General features: G+C 48.6%; 1 protein-coding gene across 5 annotated transcripts in view; it reads right to left on the bottom strand.

Annotated features, from left to right (window-relative positions):
• LOC119441305 (serine/threonine-protein kinase greatwall) overlaps positions 1 to 16,623 on the bottom strand; it is a 273,862-nt gene that overhangs the window by 76,993 nt on the left and 180,246 nt on the right. For all 5 annotated transcript variants that reach the window (XR_007465401.1, XM_037705927.2, XM_049661143.1 and 2 more), the window contains one exon: positions 12,102 to 12,258. Coding sequence is in view for 4 of the 5 variants with exons in the window: in XM_037705927.2 (XP_037561855.1) it covers positions 12,102 to 12,258 (157 nt within the window). In the remaining variant the exon portion in view is untranslated. The remainder of the gene's footprint in view (positions 1 to 12,101; positions 12,259 to 16,623) is intronic.

Below are 16,623 nucleotides of genomic sequence, written 5' to 3'. Positions count from 1 at the left end.
TGTGAACAACAAATGGGATGACATCATGAAATTAACCACCGGCCCTTTTTACCCCACCGGAATTGCCCACATGTGGTTTCGTAAACACGTAAACGAAATCCCCAGCTGGACTGTGTTCAGGACAAAGTTCAGCGAGGTCTTCGGCTGCCCTGCTGTTCGAAAGCTTCGTGCCAAACAGCGCCTGCAATTGGGCTCTCAACAGCCTGGTGAGACTTTTACCAGCTATATCGAAGATGTCATCGATCTCTGTAAACGTGTCGATGCATCAATGACCGAGGGCAATAAAATCAAGCATATACTGAAGGGTATCGACGAGGACGCGTTTCAGATACTGATTTCAAAGAGCCCCTCTACACTTGCCCAAGTTATTGAGCTGTGCCAAAGCTATGATGAGCTCCGCTGAAAACGCCTCATCACCCGCCGCCCTGTTCCCCATAAGAATCATTGTCCGGCTTAACCCCTCCATTTCAAGATCCCACCCTCCTCTCGCAGATGAAGGCTTTCGTACAAGAAGTTGCTCGCCAGCTCTCCCTCATCTCAAACCCGCCGGAGTCAAGTTCGTTCCCTTAGTCCGACCTACAACACGTTATATAAGAACAAGTGTCCGAGGTCCTACGACTGGAGCAGGCGCCTCAACGCACTGCCCCATTGACTCACGCCGACGCCGACGCATGACTACGACCACCGACGTTCCGGGCTCCGCCTCCGATGCCTAGCCCTGTTTTTAGCTCCACGCCGCCATGACCTCCAGTCCATAGAGTAATTAATCCCTGGCGCACAGTGGACAATCGGCCTATCTGCTATTCATGTTGTTAAGTTCGACGACCTTTACTTGGATATTTTACTTGTATGCATGTAAACGGGCATAGGAGGACATTACAGAAACGTTTCTATATGTGCGTAGGCCCGGGGAGTGCCGCGCCCTATCGGCTAGCAAGATAGGCCGTATAGAGCGGGATGGCAGGCGTCGCTGAGCCGATGGGCATGGACCACATGTGCAGGATGTTTCAAACCGTCAAACGAGTGCTGACAAACGCTTCACTTCCCGGTCGTCACTGTTGTCGCCCCCCACGGTGTCGGGGGAGCTGGACAAAGGATAAAAGAGCACGCGCTGGCAGCGGTCCTTGTGAGGCTAATAGGCAGATGGGAGTCGCGTTGCTCAGGCGGTCTTCGTCGCGTAGAGCAGGCCGCCGCCTGTGTTCAAGCAATTACACGGCGCATCCTCTAGTTTTCAGCTTCCTCGAGTGCATGGGCCGGGTAACAGCGGATTCAAAATGGAAGGGAAATTCTTTTTCTGGCTTTTGTTGGTGTACTTTGTTGTTGCCGTTTGTTGTTACTGGTTTGTTCATTTTGATTTGTTCATGTTTGCTTTGAAGTGAAGCTGCAGTGTAAGGAGTGGCCAGAGGAAAACGGGAAAGAGTGAAGTGAACCAATAGGAGTGTCTGAAATAAAGCTGTTGGGCTGATTTGAGCTAACCATTGGGTCGTGACAGTTGTATGCCTGTAAAACTGTTTGTGATTGTGACAGTGCTCCACCCTACGCTGCCGAGGGGCGGAGGACTGAAATTCTTGTGTAAACCGAATTGCTTAAAACAGGTAATCCGGGGCTGTTTTTGGGGAGAGCGATCAGAGAGCTGGAGTCGATGACTCTGCAAGCTGTTGGTGAAATGTACATATGTAAATAAACGTGTACATACGGAGGAGTTGTTGCGAGCCTTGTATACAACGTGTAGCCTGACAACGAACGAAAGATTGAGGGCTAGGAGCGCGGATCAACGAGGGTGCCATCAGGAGTGACAGACTAGCAACGGCCTGAACTCGAACAGCGGTACTCCACTACGAAAACTAACTCATGTCATATTCACGGACACGTTGCACGCTTCTGCCGCCGCCGCCCACTTCATCCACGTGACGACCCACGCACAGCTGCGTACGACCATCCGTTGTCTTACGCTCCAGGCCGTGATTTACCCTTTCTCCGCCAAAGCCATTGCCGTTTCTGACCGCCGTTCTCCTTCTCTTCTTCGTCGCTCACTCTCCCTGATGCGTCGACATCCCTCTACTGCTGACATGGAAAACTTAAGTGGCGCAGTTCCTGAGGCAAGAACTGCGTCATCGTCGCAACGCTCAAGCCCTCTTCTTTCGCCGCCGAATGTTATTGATGTCGCTGCTGAAGGTGTCTCTGTGCTTGTCCTCATTGACACAGGTGTCCCCATATCTGTAATTGCTGAAAAACTATGCTGCTCAATACGAAAAGTCACGACGCCTTTCATCGGTCCATTACTCCGCACGGCCACAGCACAGCACGTCCAGCCAGTGGCTGCATGTACCGCCAGACTTGAAATTTAAGGAGTGCTCTACATAGTCAAGTTCATCGTTCTTCCCCACTGTTCCCACAATATTATTTTAGGTTGGGATTTTCTCTCCTGTCACAAGCTGCCATTGATTGCTCCCGTGCAGAAGTTGCCTTCTCTTCGCTTGGCAATGCCATATCTGACGACGTTTCGCTTTCCTGCACCCAAGTTGTCCCTCACTGAAGACATCCAGATACCTCCGCAGACATCTGTTCTGGTGCCTCTATCCTGTTCTGTTGCCTCCAACTACCGTACTCTTCACACCTTCCACTGCTTTCGTTCATCGCCACCTCTCACCACTTCCAACCATGCTGCTTGGCCTTCAAGCTGGTGTGACTTACCTTCCTGTATACAACCACTTTCCATTCTTGATTACGTTGCTCCCCGGTGAATCTCTCGGCACTGTGGAGCCTTACGTCACCCTTACCACGTTGGAACTTCCTGTTGGATCGTCAAAGGTCAGCACCCTCTACTGTAGTCCTGTAACTACCACATCGCCTGAAGACGTTTTCTGCCATGTCATCGACAACGCCTTAAACCCCAAGCAATGCCATGACCTTCTCCGTCTACTCGACAAAGTTCGCCCTGCTTTTGACAGCCATAGCACTTCTCTGGGGCAAACGATGACTGTATGTCACCGGATTGACAGCGGTGCTCACTCACTGCTACAGCAGCAACCGTCGACCGTCGATAGAACACCGCGTCATTGATGAGCAAGTAGGTGAAATGCTCAAGCAGGGTGTCATTGAACCGTTCGACAGTCCATGGGCATTGCCAGTTGTATGAGTTAAAAAGAAGGATGGCTTGATCTGTTTTCGCGTGGATTACCGCCGCCAACGCAAAACAACCCGAAAGGATGTTTATTCATTACCGCGGATCGATGATGCCCTAGACTGCTTACAAGGTGCAGAGTTCTTTTCCTCCCTCGATCTACGCTCTGGTTATTGGCAAGTGCCTTTGGCTGAAGACGATAAGCCTAAAACTGCTTTCATCCCACCAGATGGCTTATGCAAATTTCGTGTGATGCCATTCTGATTTTGCAACGCGCCCGCGACATTTGAGCGCATGATGGATACTATGCTCCGTGGCCTCATTTGGAACATGTGCTTGTGTTATTTGGATGATGTAGTAGTGTTTGCACCAGATTTTCCTACTCACCTTCATCGCTTGGAGCAGGTTTTATGCTGTCTTAGTAACGCTGGCCTCGAACTAAACTTGAAAAAAAATGTCACTTTGGGGCACGCAAGCTGACCATTCTCGGAAATGCTGCTAAGCTACGAGCTGTTAAAGAATTCCCGAGGCCCACGCCTCTAAAAGACTTGCGCAGTTTCATTGGCCTCTGCTCGCATTTCTGCCGCTTCATCCGAAATTTCGCTTTATGGCACCACTAACACAGCTTCTTCGGGGAAACCCCAATCTTTACGCCTGGTCCCCGGCTTGCGATGCTGCCTTTGCGACGCTACGTCGCCTGCTCACAACACCACCGATACTGCGCCATTTCAATCCAACTGCTCCCACGGAAATCCATATGAATGCTAGCAGTGTTGGTCTTGGCACTGTGCTCGCCCAGCGAAAGCCTGGCTACCAAGAATATGTTGCTTACGCAAGCCGCACTCTCACAAAAGCTGAAGCAAATTATTCAATCACAGAAAAAAAATGTCTAGCGATCGTCTGGGCCATAAAATTTCGTTCATACCTGTACGGCTGGTCCTTCGATGTCGTTACCGATCACCACGCACTTTGCTGGTTGTCGTCCCTCAAAGATCCCTACGGCCGCCTAGCCCAGTGGGCACTGAGGCTCCTAGAGTACGACATCTGGGTTGTCTACCGCTCAGGCAAGAAGCATGCCGATGCTGATGCTCTTTCGTGCTCACATGTCCATGCTGACATTGTCATAGACGACCCACTTTCACCATTAGCTTCTATCGACATGGCTTTGGAGCAGCGCAAGGACTCCTGGATTTCATCTTTGATAGATTACCCTCTGATTTGCCTACAAGCCAACCATCCCGAGCGCACCGCGGACAAGCTTCGCACTTCGCCATCCGCGGCAGAATCGTCTATCACCATAACTACCATCTGGAAATGGTTGCTAGCAATGCCCCGGTAGCTTCACATTGATGTATGTGCAGCTTTCCACGCCGGTCCTCAGTGTGCACACGCTGGTCTCTTCAAGACCTACACCAGACTACATCATAGGTTTTATTCGCACAGTAAGTGCACCTTTGTGCAAAAGTACATTCGCTCTTACACAGAATGTTAAAGCCGCAAAACTGATCGTTGCCGCTCTTCTGGATCAATGCTACCTCTGCCGTGCCCTTTACGACCCTTTGACCGGGTTGATATGGACCTATACAGGCCTCTGCCATACACAGCTGCTGGCAATCGCTGGTTCATTGTGGCTATAGACCACCTCACGAGGTATGCATAAACTGCCACTCTGCCAGCTGCGATGGCTCTTAACATTGCCTCCTTCCTGCTTCAACATTTCGTTCTACGTCACGGCGTTCCACGCGAACTCCTGAGTGACCGAGGCCGCGTCTTTTTCGCCGATGTCATTCAAGAACTTCTCGCTGAGTGCTGCGTTATTCATCGCTGTACCATCGCATATCACCCGCAAACAAACGGCTTGACAGAGCGTTTTAATCGAACTTTTGGCGACATGCTTTCGATGCTGCCCCCAACCACACCAACTGGGCCCTGATCCTTCCAGGCAACAACGGGCTTTTCTCGCTTCTTTCTACTGTATGCCAGAGAACCGTCGACTGCCATTCACACTATTCTTCCTTACCATCCTGACATATCAGAGGGTTTACTGGTTTCTGAAGCCACCCGGTATGCAGAAGAATGTTGGCAACTAGCACGCTCACTTTTATAACGCAAGAACAAGTGCTGCAGAAATTTCGTCATGACACCACCAGCTTTCGCCTGAAGCTCTCATTTGGTTGTGGGTGCCCCCTACTTCGGCACCAGGTGTCTCCTCCAAGTTTGTCTCCAGATACCGTGGACCCTACTGGGTCCTACAGAAAACTTCTCCGGTAAACTACGTCATCGAGGCCGCGAACCTGTGCACGCAGATTGCCTCAAGCCGTATCACGAGCCCTTTGTCCTCACAATGCCTTAGGCCATCTGTGTGGCTCCGTCTTCGGTGAGGGGGGAAGATGTAAGGAAGAAGAAGTGCGCTGTGCAGAGCTCCGCAGCCGGATCACCAGCGCTACGCAAGTGGGGCTCAGGCTAGATACTGTTCTTGGTGCGACTGGCTAAGCCTACATTGTTGCGTCTTTCAGTTGGCATCATTCGTGTCATCCACAGCTGTGTTGGACTTCTTTGTCATAGTATCGACATTGCTCCGCTCCTGGCCTCTCCTTCCTGCCAACACGTGCCTTCCCTCGCACTCACAGTCTCAGTTTTCTCTTTTTGATAGCGGCGATCGCGCTGCACTGCATGCTAATCATCATGATAGCACGGCCCCCGATCGCCGCGATCACAGGGCTGCACACAAACATTAAGAGAAACTGTCATGGTGCTGTACCAGCGAAGGAATTGCTACCTTGTGCGAATGTGTAGACATTGCTCTCTTGTTGTTTCAGTCATGTGACGTCAAAACTAATCCTGGCCCTCGACTACTCGATCTAACTCTACTGCATCACTGGATGAGACCGACGTATCTGAGCAGATAATTCAAATGCTTAAAGATATTAAAGAGCAGACTTCAGAGCTTGCCCGAGGCCAGTCTGACTTGAAGCTTCACATCAGAGCTATTAAGACTAATCAAGAGGCTTTGGAGTTTATAAGCTTGAGGCTATTGTTCGGTGCACTGATTCCCTTGAAAACTGCATGAAACTACTTGATCATATGAAATCCGTCGCCCACAAAATCACTGAATCTCTGAAATTGCCGCAAGCTATGCTTGAATCTAGACTAAATGACCAAGAAGACCGTTCTAGACGCAACAATATAATTCTTCGTGGCATTTCTGACGGTCACAAATCTTGGCTTCAAACCGAGCAACATACACTTGCTACCATTTCATCTGCTCTTGGGAATGCCTTGCCATCGAGTGCAATTGAACGCGTCCATCATTTGGGTCCTTACTTAGAGTCCATATGTCGTCCAGTCATAATAAAGTTTAATGACTTTAAAACAAAAGAAACCATGCTTCCCTTATGATCAAAACAAAATGTATTTGTATCTGAGGTTTTTTGCCCTGCCACCCGGCAAATAAGAAAGAAACTGTATGACCTCTCTAAAGAAAAATCGGGGTCATCTTCATTCCAGATAAAATACAAAACACTGTACTTGCACGGCAAACGCTTTGTGCCCGACATGGCGACCATAAGTATAACAGAAGTTGAACGGTCATTCACTACGTGTGAGCTAAGCAGTGCTGGTGGTAAATCGATCGCACATAGATTGCCACGTGACACTTCTACATAGGAATGTGGCGTTTTTTCATCCCCCAGTTGCGTCAATGCTCCACGCTTGACTGCTCTAACATGTAACGTGCGCTGTCTTAACAAGTTCACCGCTGTTAATTCAGTTCTTGATTCCTGTGACTTGGATATCATTGCCATAACTGAAACCTGGCTACATCCAAACAAGGACGATCATGAAGTTTTCTTCACCTTCAGTTTTCTTCAGAAGCTTCAGAAGTTTTCTTCAGAAGCTTTCTTCACCTGGTGCAGACAGTATAAACCCAAAGTTTCTCAAAAACACTGAAACCTACTCATCCATCATACTATGATTTTTTTGCAGTCCCTCGAAGATGGTGTGCTCCCGAACGACTGGAAGATTGGGAAGGTGGTTCCCCTGCACAAAACCAGTAGCAAACATGATCCTGATAATTATAGACCCATTTCATTGACAAGTATACCTTGCCAACTCATGGAGCATGTCATTTATTGTCACCTTGTAGAATTCTTGGAAACAAACAATTTTTTCACTGCACAGCAACACGGGTTTAGGAAAAACCATTCCTGTGAGACAACTGTTGTCTTTTACTAACGACTTATTCTCCGCTCTGGATCGTTCCTCTTTCATAGACTGCATCTTCATTGATTTTGCGAAAGCATTCGATTCGGTATGTCATAAATTGCTACTATTTAAACTACACGCGCTGAATTTAGACCCTAACGTACTTAAATAGATAGAGTGTTTCTTGTCAGGACGCACGCAATTAGTTACAGTTATTGACCATAACTCTGCCCCTTGTCCTGTGACATCAGGAGTATCACAGGGGTCAGTACTAGGACCCTTGCTCTTCCTTGTATACATTAATGACCTGCCTAACAAGATTTATTCGTCCATAAAGCTGTTCACGGCTGATTGTGTTATTTATCGTAAAATATTAACTGTTGCCGACCATCTAACGCTTCAATCGGACTTCAGTAATAAGGATGCATGGTGTGAGACCTGGTTAATGAAACTGAATACAGTTAAACCTGCTTATAACGAACCTCCATATAACGAATTCCTGGATATAACAAAGTTTTTCTACAGTAAAAGCTCGTTAATTCGAATTTTGCGGGGACGCCCAATGAGTTCGAATTAAACCGAAATTCGAACTAACGAAATTCATTGAAAAAACAGCAGGAATTGAGACCGGATTGTTGGAAAATCACTCAAAATATTTACTTGCAAAAATAATCCGTGATCACTGTCTGTTTCTCTTCTTTGAATGCGATCGCCATAGCCTTGTTTTCCAACGCGCGAACGTGGCAGAAAGCATCCTCTGCGTCTTCCTCGAAGCTGAAGAATAGACGCGCGACACGCATAGCCTCCATTAGTTCCAAAGCTGAGGGCCGCGTGGGTGCATCATCCTCTTCGTCATACGCACCTACATCGACAACGGGCGCTTCTCCACCAGTCACCTGCGCGATGATATCATCGTCGGTGATTGTGCCGCAGACCGCTGCACAGCGATCTGCATCGACGTAGTCGTCGAAGGTCACGTCCTCCAGCGCATCCCGCAATCAGGCAGGAATGACCACGACCTCGTGCTCGTCGGGCTCGCAAGCTGTGCCCTCATTGGTCACACAAAAGCCACTGTGGCAGAAGCAATTGGCAACAGTTGTTGCCATGACCTGATCCCAGGCCCGCACCAACATATACAAGGCCGTGAGCAGCGTCACATCGTAGCAACACGGCACCGAACGACTTCGTAGCTCTGACGTACACGAGGCCTAGCGACTGAATGAGCGGCACACAAAGGACACGGAGACTACGCAGACACGTCCGGCACGAACCACCACACGATGCGAAGAGCAAGCGCAATGACGACAGCGACGCCGCTGCGCTCGCGCCATCTATCGTTGAGCCTTGAAAGCTTGCGGCGGCAGTATAAAATACCACCACGCAGCGGCGCGCAGTTCGAATTATCGATAGAGGAGCCGATGCGCGCGTGGACTAACGAGTTGGTTAACCCATAGACGCCTATATATTGTGGCCGGACCATGACCATCAGTTCGAATTAACCCGAAAGTTCGAATTAATGAGGTGCGAATTAACGAGCTTTCACTGTATTCCCCGCCGATACTCCATTGAAGCACGTGTATTTGAGACCTCTACGTAACGAAGTGGCAGCGAGAGACCCCCTCGAAATAACAAATTTTCCCCGCCGACAACCTAAAGATTTCGCCCCGAATTTTGTCATTTTTTCGCGAGCAGCAACCGGAGGCACCTTCTCCCCCGCGACGGAATGCGAAGCGGCGGCGTCGCGCTTGGCTGGCGCGCTCGAATTCACGGCTACTGCGAGGCGAGATTGAGCGCACGTGTGCGTGCGTGCGAGCGTGTGCGAGGCAGGCCTGCATCCCTCGACCCGGCGATCTTGCCGCCGCGGGAGTGACCTTTCCCCCTCCCTTCATTCAAACCTGATCCCGCCGCTTGCTGCAGCTGGCCTAGCCCCCCAAGCCGGCACTCTCCTTTTTCTGTTGATGTTGCCGAAAAAAAAAGTTTTTTTTTTAACGTGCTGGCAGCCACTTTTTGGTTACTGCGCAAGTCTCTGCACTTCACTTCACTAACCTGACACTACACGGCGCTACGACGCCATCGTGTCGCTTGCTCTTCGTATTCGACGCCTCGCGCTTGAGCCAAACGACACGTGTCCACACATCCAGTACCTGGTGTGAAATTCCAAGGATGAGTGCTTCGACGAAGAAACGAAAGATATTGACTCTTGAGGACAAAATGGCCATCTTGGACGCCGTTTCTGGAGGCCAAAAAAAGAAGGATGTAGCTACCAAATTTGGCATCCCAGCTAGTTCTTTGTCCACAATCTTAAACAGGAAAGATGCGATTCCCAGTGCTGTGGAGCATGGCACGGATGGCAAGAAGTTGAAATCATCCACATACGCTGACGTCGACAAAGCTGCGGCGCTGTTTTGTAGCAAAAAGCAAGGAATTATACTTTAATGCTGGGCTGCGATGATTTAAAATGCAGTAACGGGTGGCTCGAAGGTTTTAAACGCAGGTACGAGATTGTCGGCAAAGTGATCAGTTTCTTTTTCTAACTTTCGTGCCGAACCTGCATATAACGAAATCCTCTTTACAAAAAAGTTTTTCGGGAATTTGTCAATTTCGTTATATCCAGGTTTAACTGTACTAATAAATGTAAGGCAATGAGAGTTACTCGACGTACTTCTCACGACACATCATGTACATACTCTCTTAATAGCGTTCCCCTAACTCAGGTTTCCACTTACCTTGTCATTTATATTTCTGAGAACCTTTCCTGGCAAACTCACCTGAATCATACAACAAGTAATGCTGGCCGTACTCTTGGTTATATAAAACATAATTTTAGTCTAGCTCCCACCAACTCAAAGCTTTTGCTTTTTAAAACATTAGTTAGGCCTAAGCTTGAATAGGCATCTTCCATTTGGGATCCCCATGTCAGTTCACTTACTCTCAGCATAGAAGCAATTCAGAACCGGGCAGCACGTCTTATTTAACATAACTACTCACCTACAGCAAGTGTCACTTCAATGAAATAGAATCTCGATTTGCCTAAACTATCACTTCGTCGTAAAATCGCGCGTCTATGCCTACAGTTAAACTTGCTTATAACGAACCTCCATATAATGAATTCCTGGATATAACGAAGTTTTTCCGTTCCCCGCCGTTACTCCATGGAAGCACATGTATTTGAGACCTCTACGTAATGAAGTGGCAGCGGGAGACCCCCTCGAAATAACGAATTTTCCCCGCCGACAACCTAGAGATTTCGCCCCAAATTTTGTCATATTTTGCCTGAGGAGCAACCGGAAGCACCTTCTCCACCGCAACGGAATGCGAAGTGGCGGCGTTGCGCTGGGCGCACTCGAATCCACGGCGACTGCGAGGCGAGAGCGAGCTTATGTGTGCGTGCGTGCGAGCGTTCGCGCGAGGCGGGCCTGCATCCCTCGACCTGGCGATCTTGCCGCAGCGGGCGTGACCTTTCCCCCTCCCTTCATTCAAACCTGATCCCGCCGCTTGCTGCAGCTGGTCTAGCCCGCCAAGCCGGCACTCTCCTTATCCAGTTGATGTTGCCGAAGAAAAAAAAAAATGTTTTTTTGTTTCAACGCGTTGGCAGCGTCACTGCACTAACCTGACACTATATAAGGGCCATTTACAGTCGCGCACGCTACTTCAGGACCGGCGCAGCCAACGTAACCGGTGGCTTCCGACGTGCCCCGACGGGCCCGGCGCCGAATTGGCTCCTGACCCATTCGCACGTTCGTCGCGCTGACCCGCAATGCCATTTTGCACAAAGAAATAAAGGCGCCCACGCCGCTTCGCCGACGTTCTCAGACAGCCGTTCAAAGCGGCGCGCGTCGGAGTATAGAGATGGCATTTTGGCTGGCGCAGCGTGACTGGCCGTAAACGACGCTGGCCCGCGCCAATAACGTCGGACTATAAACGGTCTTTATACGAGGCCATCGGTAAGCGGTAAGAATCGAGTAAATACGGTAAGCGTTTCTTTTTCGAATTTTTGTAACGATCCTGCATATAACGAAATCCTCTTTATAACGAATTTTTTTGGGAATTTGTCAATTTCGTTATATTCAGGTTTAACTGTATTTAATAAAATCTATCATTGTAATTCTACTTTAAGAGACTCTCTTTTGTCACCACAATTGTACATTTCTTCCAGAAATGATCAACAGTTCAAAGTTGACGTGCCATGTTGCCACACGAACACCCACTTCAATTCATTCATTCCCACAACAAGCAGCGACTAGAACCACCTTCCCGCTTCCATTGGTTCACTAGTAAATATGCACGAATTCAAACAAGCCCTTGTTAACCACTTTTTGTAACCTTACTACGCTGCTAAAATGTGTTTCTTTTTTGTTGTTGTTTATACCACCCACTCCTCTCAGTAATGCCTCGGCCTTGAGAGAAAATAAATGAAATAAATGAAATGAAACGATGACTGTCAATGGTAATGCGTTAACATTGAATCAGTATAGTGACAACGCATTGCCACCATTGAAACGAGTTATGCATGAGGCATGTACTGCAGTGGGACTCCTCTTTCCTGCTTCTCTAGGAACACTCGGTGTCATCTAGAGCTGCTGCTGCGAAGCCTGCGCATGGCCTCCGAAATGCAAAGGCCTTAGAACGATTACGTCTTCCTTATGCCTTGCCTTACGGTCAAACCTTGTAATTGCACACATAAAAAACAAGTAAATTAAATAAATGCTCCCATGTGGAACATAAACATGGGCTAGCCAATGTTCTGCGCTGATGTGGCTGAGCAGGCACTCACCCAGGGGGCTGGTTGGGGACCGCTTCATGGAAAGGCGCCGGACACCATCCCGACTGCTACCAGTAGAGCCACAGAAGGAACCTCGTGGCAGACGTCGTCGGCACGACTGACGTCGCGGTGCTGACCGCACCGCTGCACTCTTCACACGGGCGCCAGTCTGCACAAGGTGATGGACTCAGCAGTCAGACACTTTCTTCTGCCAAGTACCACCAACAGCAAGAAACACATTGGGGCATGAATTGCAAATTGCATGAAGACAATACAGATAATTGAAACTACCACAAAGACGGTTTGTACTATTATGTGTTGCCACACATCGTCCAGAAACTGCAATTACAAAAGGTTCTTCACACAAGATGATATCGTGCAGTGATCTACACCTGCTGCTGGCAGCAGACTGTAACAAGCAGCAACCAGTCTCATTCACTGTCTTTGCACAATACTGCTAGCACTGCTCCTCTTCTGATAACTGCCCACTATGATGCAAGCTCCCAGCAACCTTAAACTTGCTTGAGATAGCAATGGAGCCAGTGCTGGCTTACAAGCAACCAGTGTTATGGGTCTGATTCTGAATGAGCAAAATCTTATCGGTGAATGTGAATTAAAAACACTTTATTTGACTTACCTAAGACTACATTACACACCGTCACATACATAGCAGACAACGCTACAAAGGCTTCCCTCATTTCTCACATTCACGATGAAAAATAATGAGTCAGCTAAGGAAAGACATAGGTATATATCATGTAATTCAATGTAGCATTAGGTCTCATACTTTTGTGTCACGAAACATGATGTAATGATTATTCAAAGGCATTGCAGATACAATTCAATTCATTTATAATGAACTCAATAGTTCCACGAAAAGTGGTCTTTGGATCAGTAGTTTGTTACATGTGAACTTGTCCTTCAAAAATAAAAAAAATTTACGACACTGAAGCTGGCATCAGCAGTTACCCTCTATGCACAGAGTTAATATAACCAGCTCAAAAGGAAAATGGCGCCCATGCATGGAAATTGGTGACTGCAAGAACACCACCACGTTGCTACACTGCAGGCGCAGGCGAGATGCAATTCAGACGAGAAGTGCAATCAAACATAATTCCGAGCTTTCTTTGGTATGGTGACGGCACCTCTAGTTCAGGCTCATGCAAATACATCCTTTCATGCACCGTAAATTTTATAAATAGCCATTGAATTTGTCTCAAAAAAATATGGTATCAACTTTACGCGTTGTCCTTACATACGTGCTACATCTATATGCTGTTGTTGAGTCATATTTCAATTAGCTTTAACGTTACAAAAATGAGAGTTAACAACACGGCGGTGCCTTTGCAGTTGCCCAAGGAGGAAGGAAAGAACCACTGCGGAAGAAAACTGAGGAGAGGCCCTACCCCCTCCGCGTGCAGGAGAGAAGTGTGGAAGTCGTACGGTATTTGTTGCTGTGGTGGCCATGTTGTCATGGCACAATGGCAGTATTGTTGTGGTGGTGTGTGCTCGTGTGTGTGCTGTTCCATAGGTCTCTTAAGGTCGCAAAGGCATCATGTGTGCAGGTTTGCATTGTTTGTAGCAATGCTTGCACAGGGGCTGTACCTTCACATGGAGCAGCACTATCCCAACTACAGTTAAACACTGACATAACGAAGCTCTCTATACAACAAAGTATTTAACTTTATTTAACTTTTTATAGTTTTTTGTCATAGAACACCATGTATAATGAAGTGTGTTTACACATGATTTCTTATGATGAAATTCCACTGCTGTTGAGAAGGAATACCGAGGCAATAAATGGAAACTGCCACGGATGCAGACAGCCAAATGGTTGAATTATGTGCTGCTGCTGCGAACGCACCTCTCAAATTGTGTGCCGCACAACAGAGGGTGGCCACCAAAGTGGAGCAGCGCAGCAGCAAGACCTTCTTGCGATCGTGCTCCGTATGAAGTCCAAGTGCAAAAAAGATCCTATTGCACGTCGCATGCGGTACGCTGTGGGTAGGAGGGTGAGTCGAGAAGGATGGTGGCTTGATGTGTGCTGCCTTCATGCTCGAGCTCAAGGCGAGGGGATGGGGAGAGTGCACTGTGACATGATCAAGCGTGCATCTCCTCCTCTAGCCTGGCCGTGGTTGTACATGGCTTTCAGTGCGGCCGGGTGCATACTATCTGAGGTAATCTGTGGTGGGTGACTTCACTTCATACCGCATTTTTACTCGCAAGCTCTCAAATTCAGCCAATGAATTTTTTTTCTCTCATTGATATACATTTAAATGTGTAAGCATTCTAGGGCTACTTCCCTCGGAAATTTGTCCATTACTTCACCCAACGCGTGGCACGCTGTGCTCCATAAGTATACATGGGGTCCGATGGGGGTGTATATACAGGTATATATTGTCACGTACTAGTGACGGTGAGGAAAACAGTCGCAAAACTGTATGACGAAACGGACTTTTTATTGGGTGAACCTGTGACCACAAAAGCAAAATGCACTCGAAGCACAACGATAGCGTCGGCGAAACGCGTCGAAGGCGAAACGCGTCGGCTTTTATACATGAGTCATCGAAGGTTCCAGAATAATCCCTAGTGCCCGCATCTCTTCCAGAAGGTACTAGACAAATTGTGTCACTCATACAATCAGATTACATAAGCGTCAGTGACCACAGACGACGGATAGAACCATCGATAACGTTCGAGAAGCTTCCGATACATGCAAGCACATCCTGAGCCGAGCGATAACGTTTAACATTTGTTAGCTGGTGGAAACCGTCCCCGGTGAAACATAAACAAGTACATGTGTCAATATATAATCATAGTCATAAATCTTAGTTGTGAAATGACCCAATATATACCCCCATAGGACCCCATGTGCACCTATGGAGTGCATCGTGCCGCACGTTAGATGGAGGGACGGCATGCATTAATTTTTTTTGGACTGCCTGATGTATATACAGGCGTCGGATTTTTCGGACTCCTTAGACGTTGCAAAAACGCCCTAAATATCGGCCAGTCCAAAAAAAGAAAATTACTGCATGCCTTTCACTGCCACCAAGGGTTCAAATCGCAACAGGCTCGTCCGAAATAGCTCTGAAGGCCTGCCAGTACACTTATTACGCGTATCGGCGCTCGTAGGAGATGGCGGGTGCACGCGTGCATAATTAAGGAATACATACTGTGAACCGTGACAATTGCCCCTTCCCACTCTTGGTACGTTTTAGCGCAATACTTAGCATATGCTTCACCATGTAACATTGCTGTATTGAGGCGAGGCTGACTTTCGGGAACCTGCATTATGCAGCGCGTCATGCTTTCTGAGCTTCAAAGCCACTGGCGAGGATTACAAAGGCGGAGTCAGCGCCATTGTTGGCAGAGGCGAAATGTTTCAATGAAAAAAAGTCACCAGCCCTTCCCCTGTCGAGAAAATGGGGGTAAGCGAAGCTTGTCGTGTGTGTATCTGACCTTCCTGGTGATTTCCTTTCTTTCTCCCTTTCTCTCTCTCGTTCTCTCTCTTCCTTTCTCTCTTTTTGTCCCTTGTATGTGCCATTGAGCTTGGACCGTTTCTGCACTACCACCAGGATCGGCCCACTTTTCAGCGTGGCACCACCGCCACCTCCGATACTTGTGAGCCTATAAAGCTTCGCTTAAAACAAGGCACCGAACTGGAACTGTTGAGTGGCGTGACCGCGCTTCGCCGCCTGACGCATTTCGCGGTGACTGTAGCAGTGGCACTACAGTCGCTCCCTACTGAAGGCGCATGCATAAAAACAATTTACAGTATAGACCACTTATAACGTAACCGCTTATAGTGCAGGACAGGACATAGTGTGGTCTTTTCAGACTCCCGTTAATTTCCCCATAGCACTCAATGTATACATGTATCGCTTATAGTGCAGTTGCGGGAAACAAAATACCGGTTACAGTGCGGCTGCCTGGGAGTACGGAAGTCAGCGGAGACGGCGAACGCTCCCCTCAAACGGGCGCCCCAAGGAGTGCTCCAGGAAGAAAGAGAGATGAAGTGGAGGAGAAGGGCACGTGGTGCGAACGAACAGCGAGTGAGGCTGAAACCAGAATCTTGAGTGCGAGTCGTGAAATGTCACAGCACGCATAGCGAGCAAGGGCCATGAAACTGCCAACGCGGGCCAACGCAGGCCAACGCTTGCTTCACGATAACGGCAGTAAACGAAACTTCAGGAAGCGGGCAGCGCCAGCACAGAACGGCGAAGGGCGCTTCCTTCAGCACGGAAGCCTTCAGCACAGCACGGCAAAGGGCGAGGGTTCTTCGCGGAAGCGAAGGGCCCTCGCCCTCCCTCGTAGCTTCCTCACTTTCGACTGTCACCGTGCGCGCCCGCCGCCATGCAGGCGCCCCCGCTCCAGCCAGCCCGGCGCCAGCTCCTCGAAGTTTCATTTTCTGCTGTTATCGGGAAGCGGGCGTTTGCGGAATGGGCAGTTTCGTTGGCCGGCCCGGGACAGTGCCGCTGCTTCCCTCTGCGCCGTAGCCGCAGCGTGCAAGGTCAACACGTGACTAGAAAGT

This window comes from Dermacentor silvarum, chromosome 2 (assembly GCF_013339745.2).
Source record: "Dermacentor silvarum isolate Dsil-2018 chromosome 2, BIME_Dsil_1.4, whole genome shotgun sequence".
NCBI classification, from domain to species: domain Eukaryota; kingdom Metazoa; phylum Arthropoda; class Arachnida; order Ixodida; family Ixodidae; genus Dermacentor; species Dermacentor silvarum.
The sequence above is the reverse complement of the archived record's forward strand: the minus strand, read 5'-3'. Positions and strand labels throughout refer to the sequence as shown.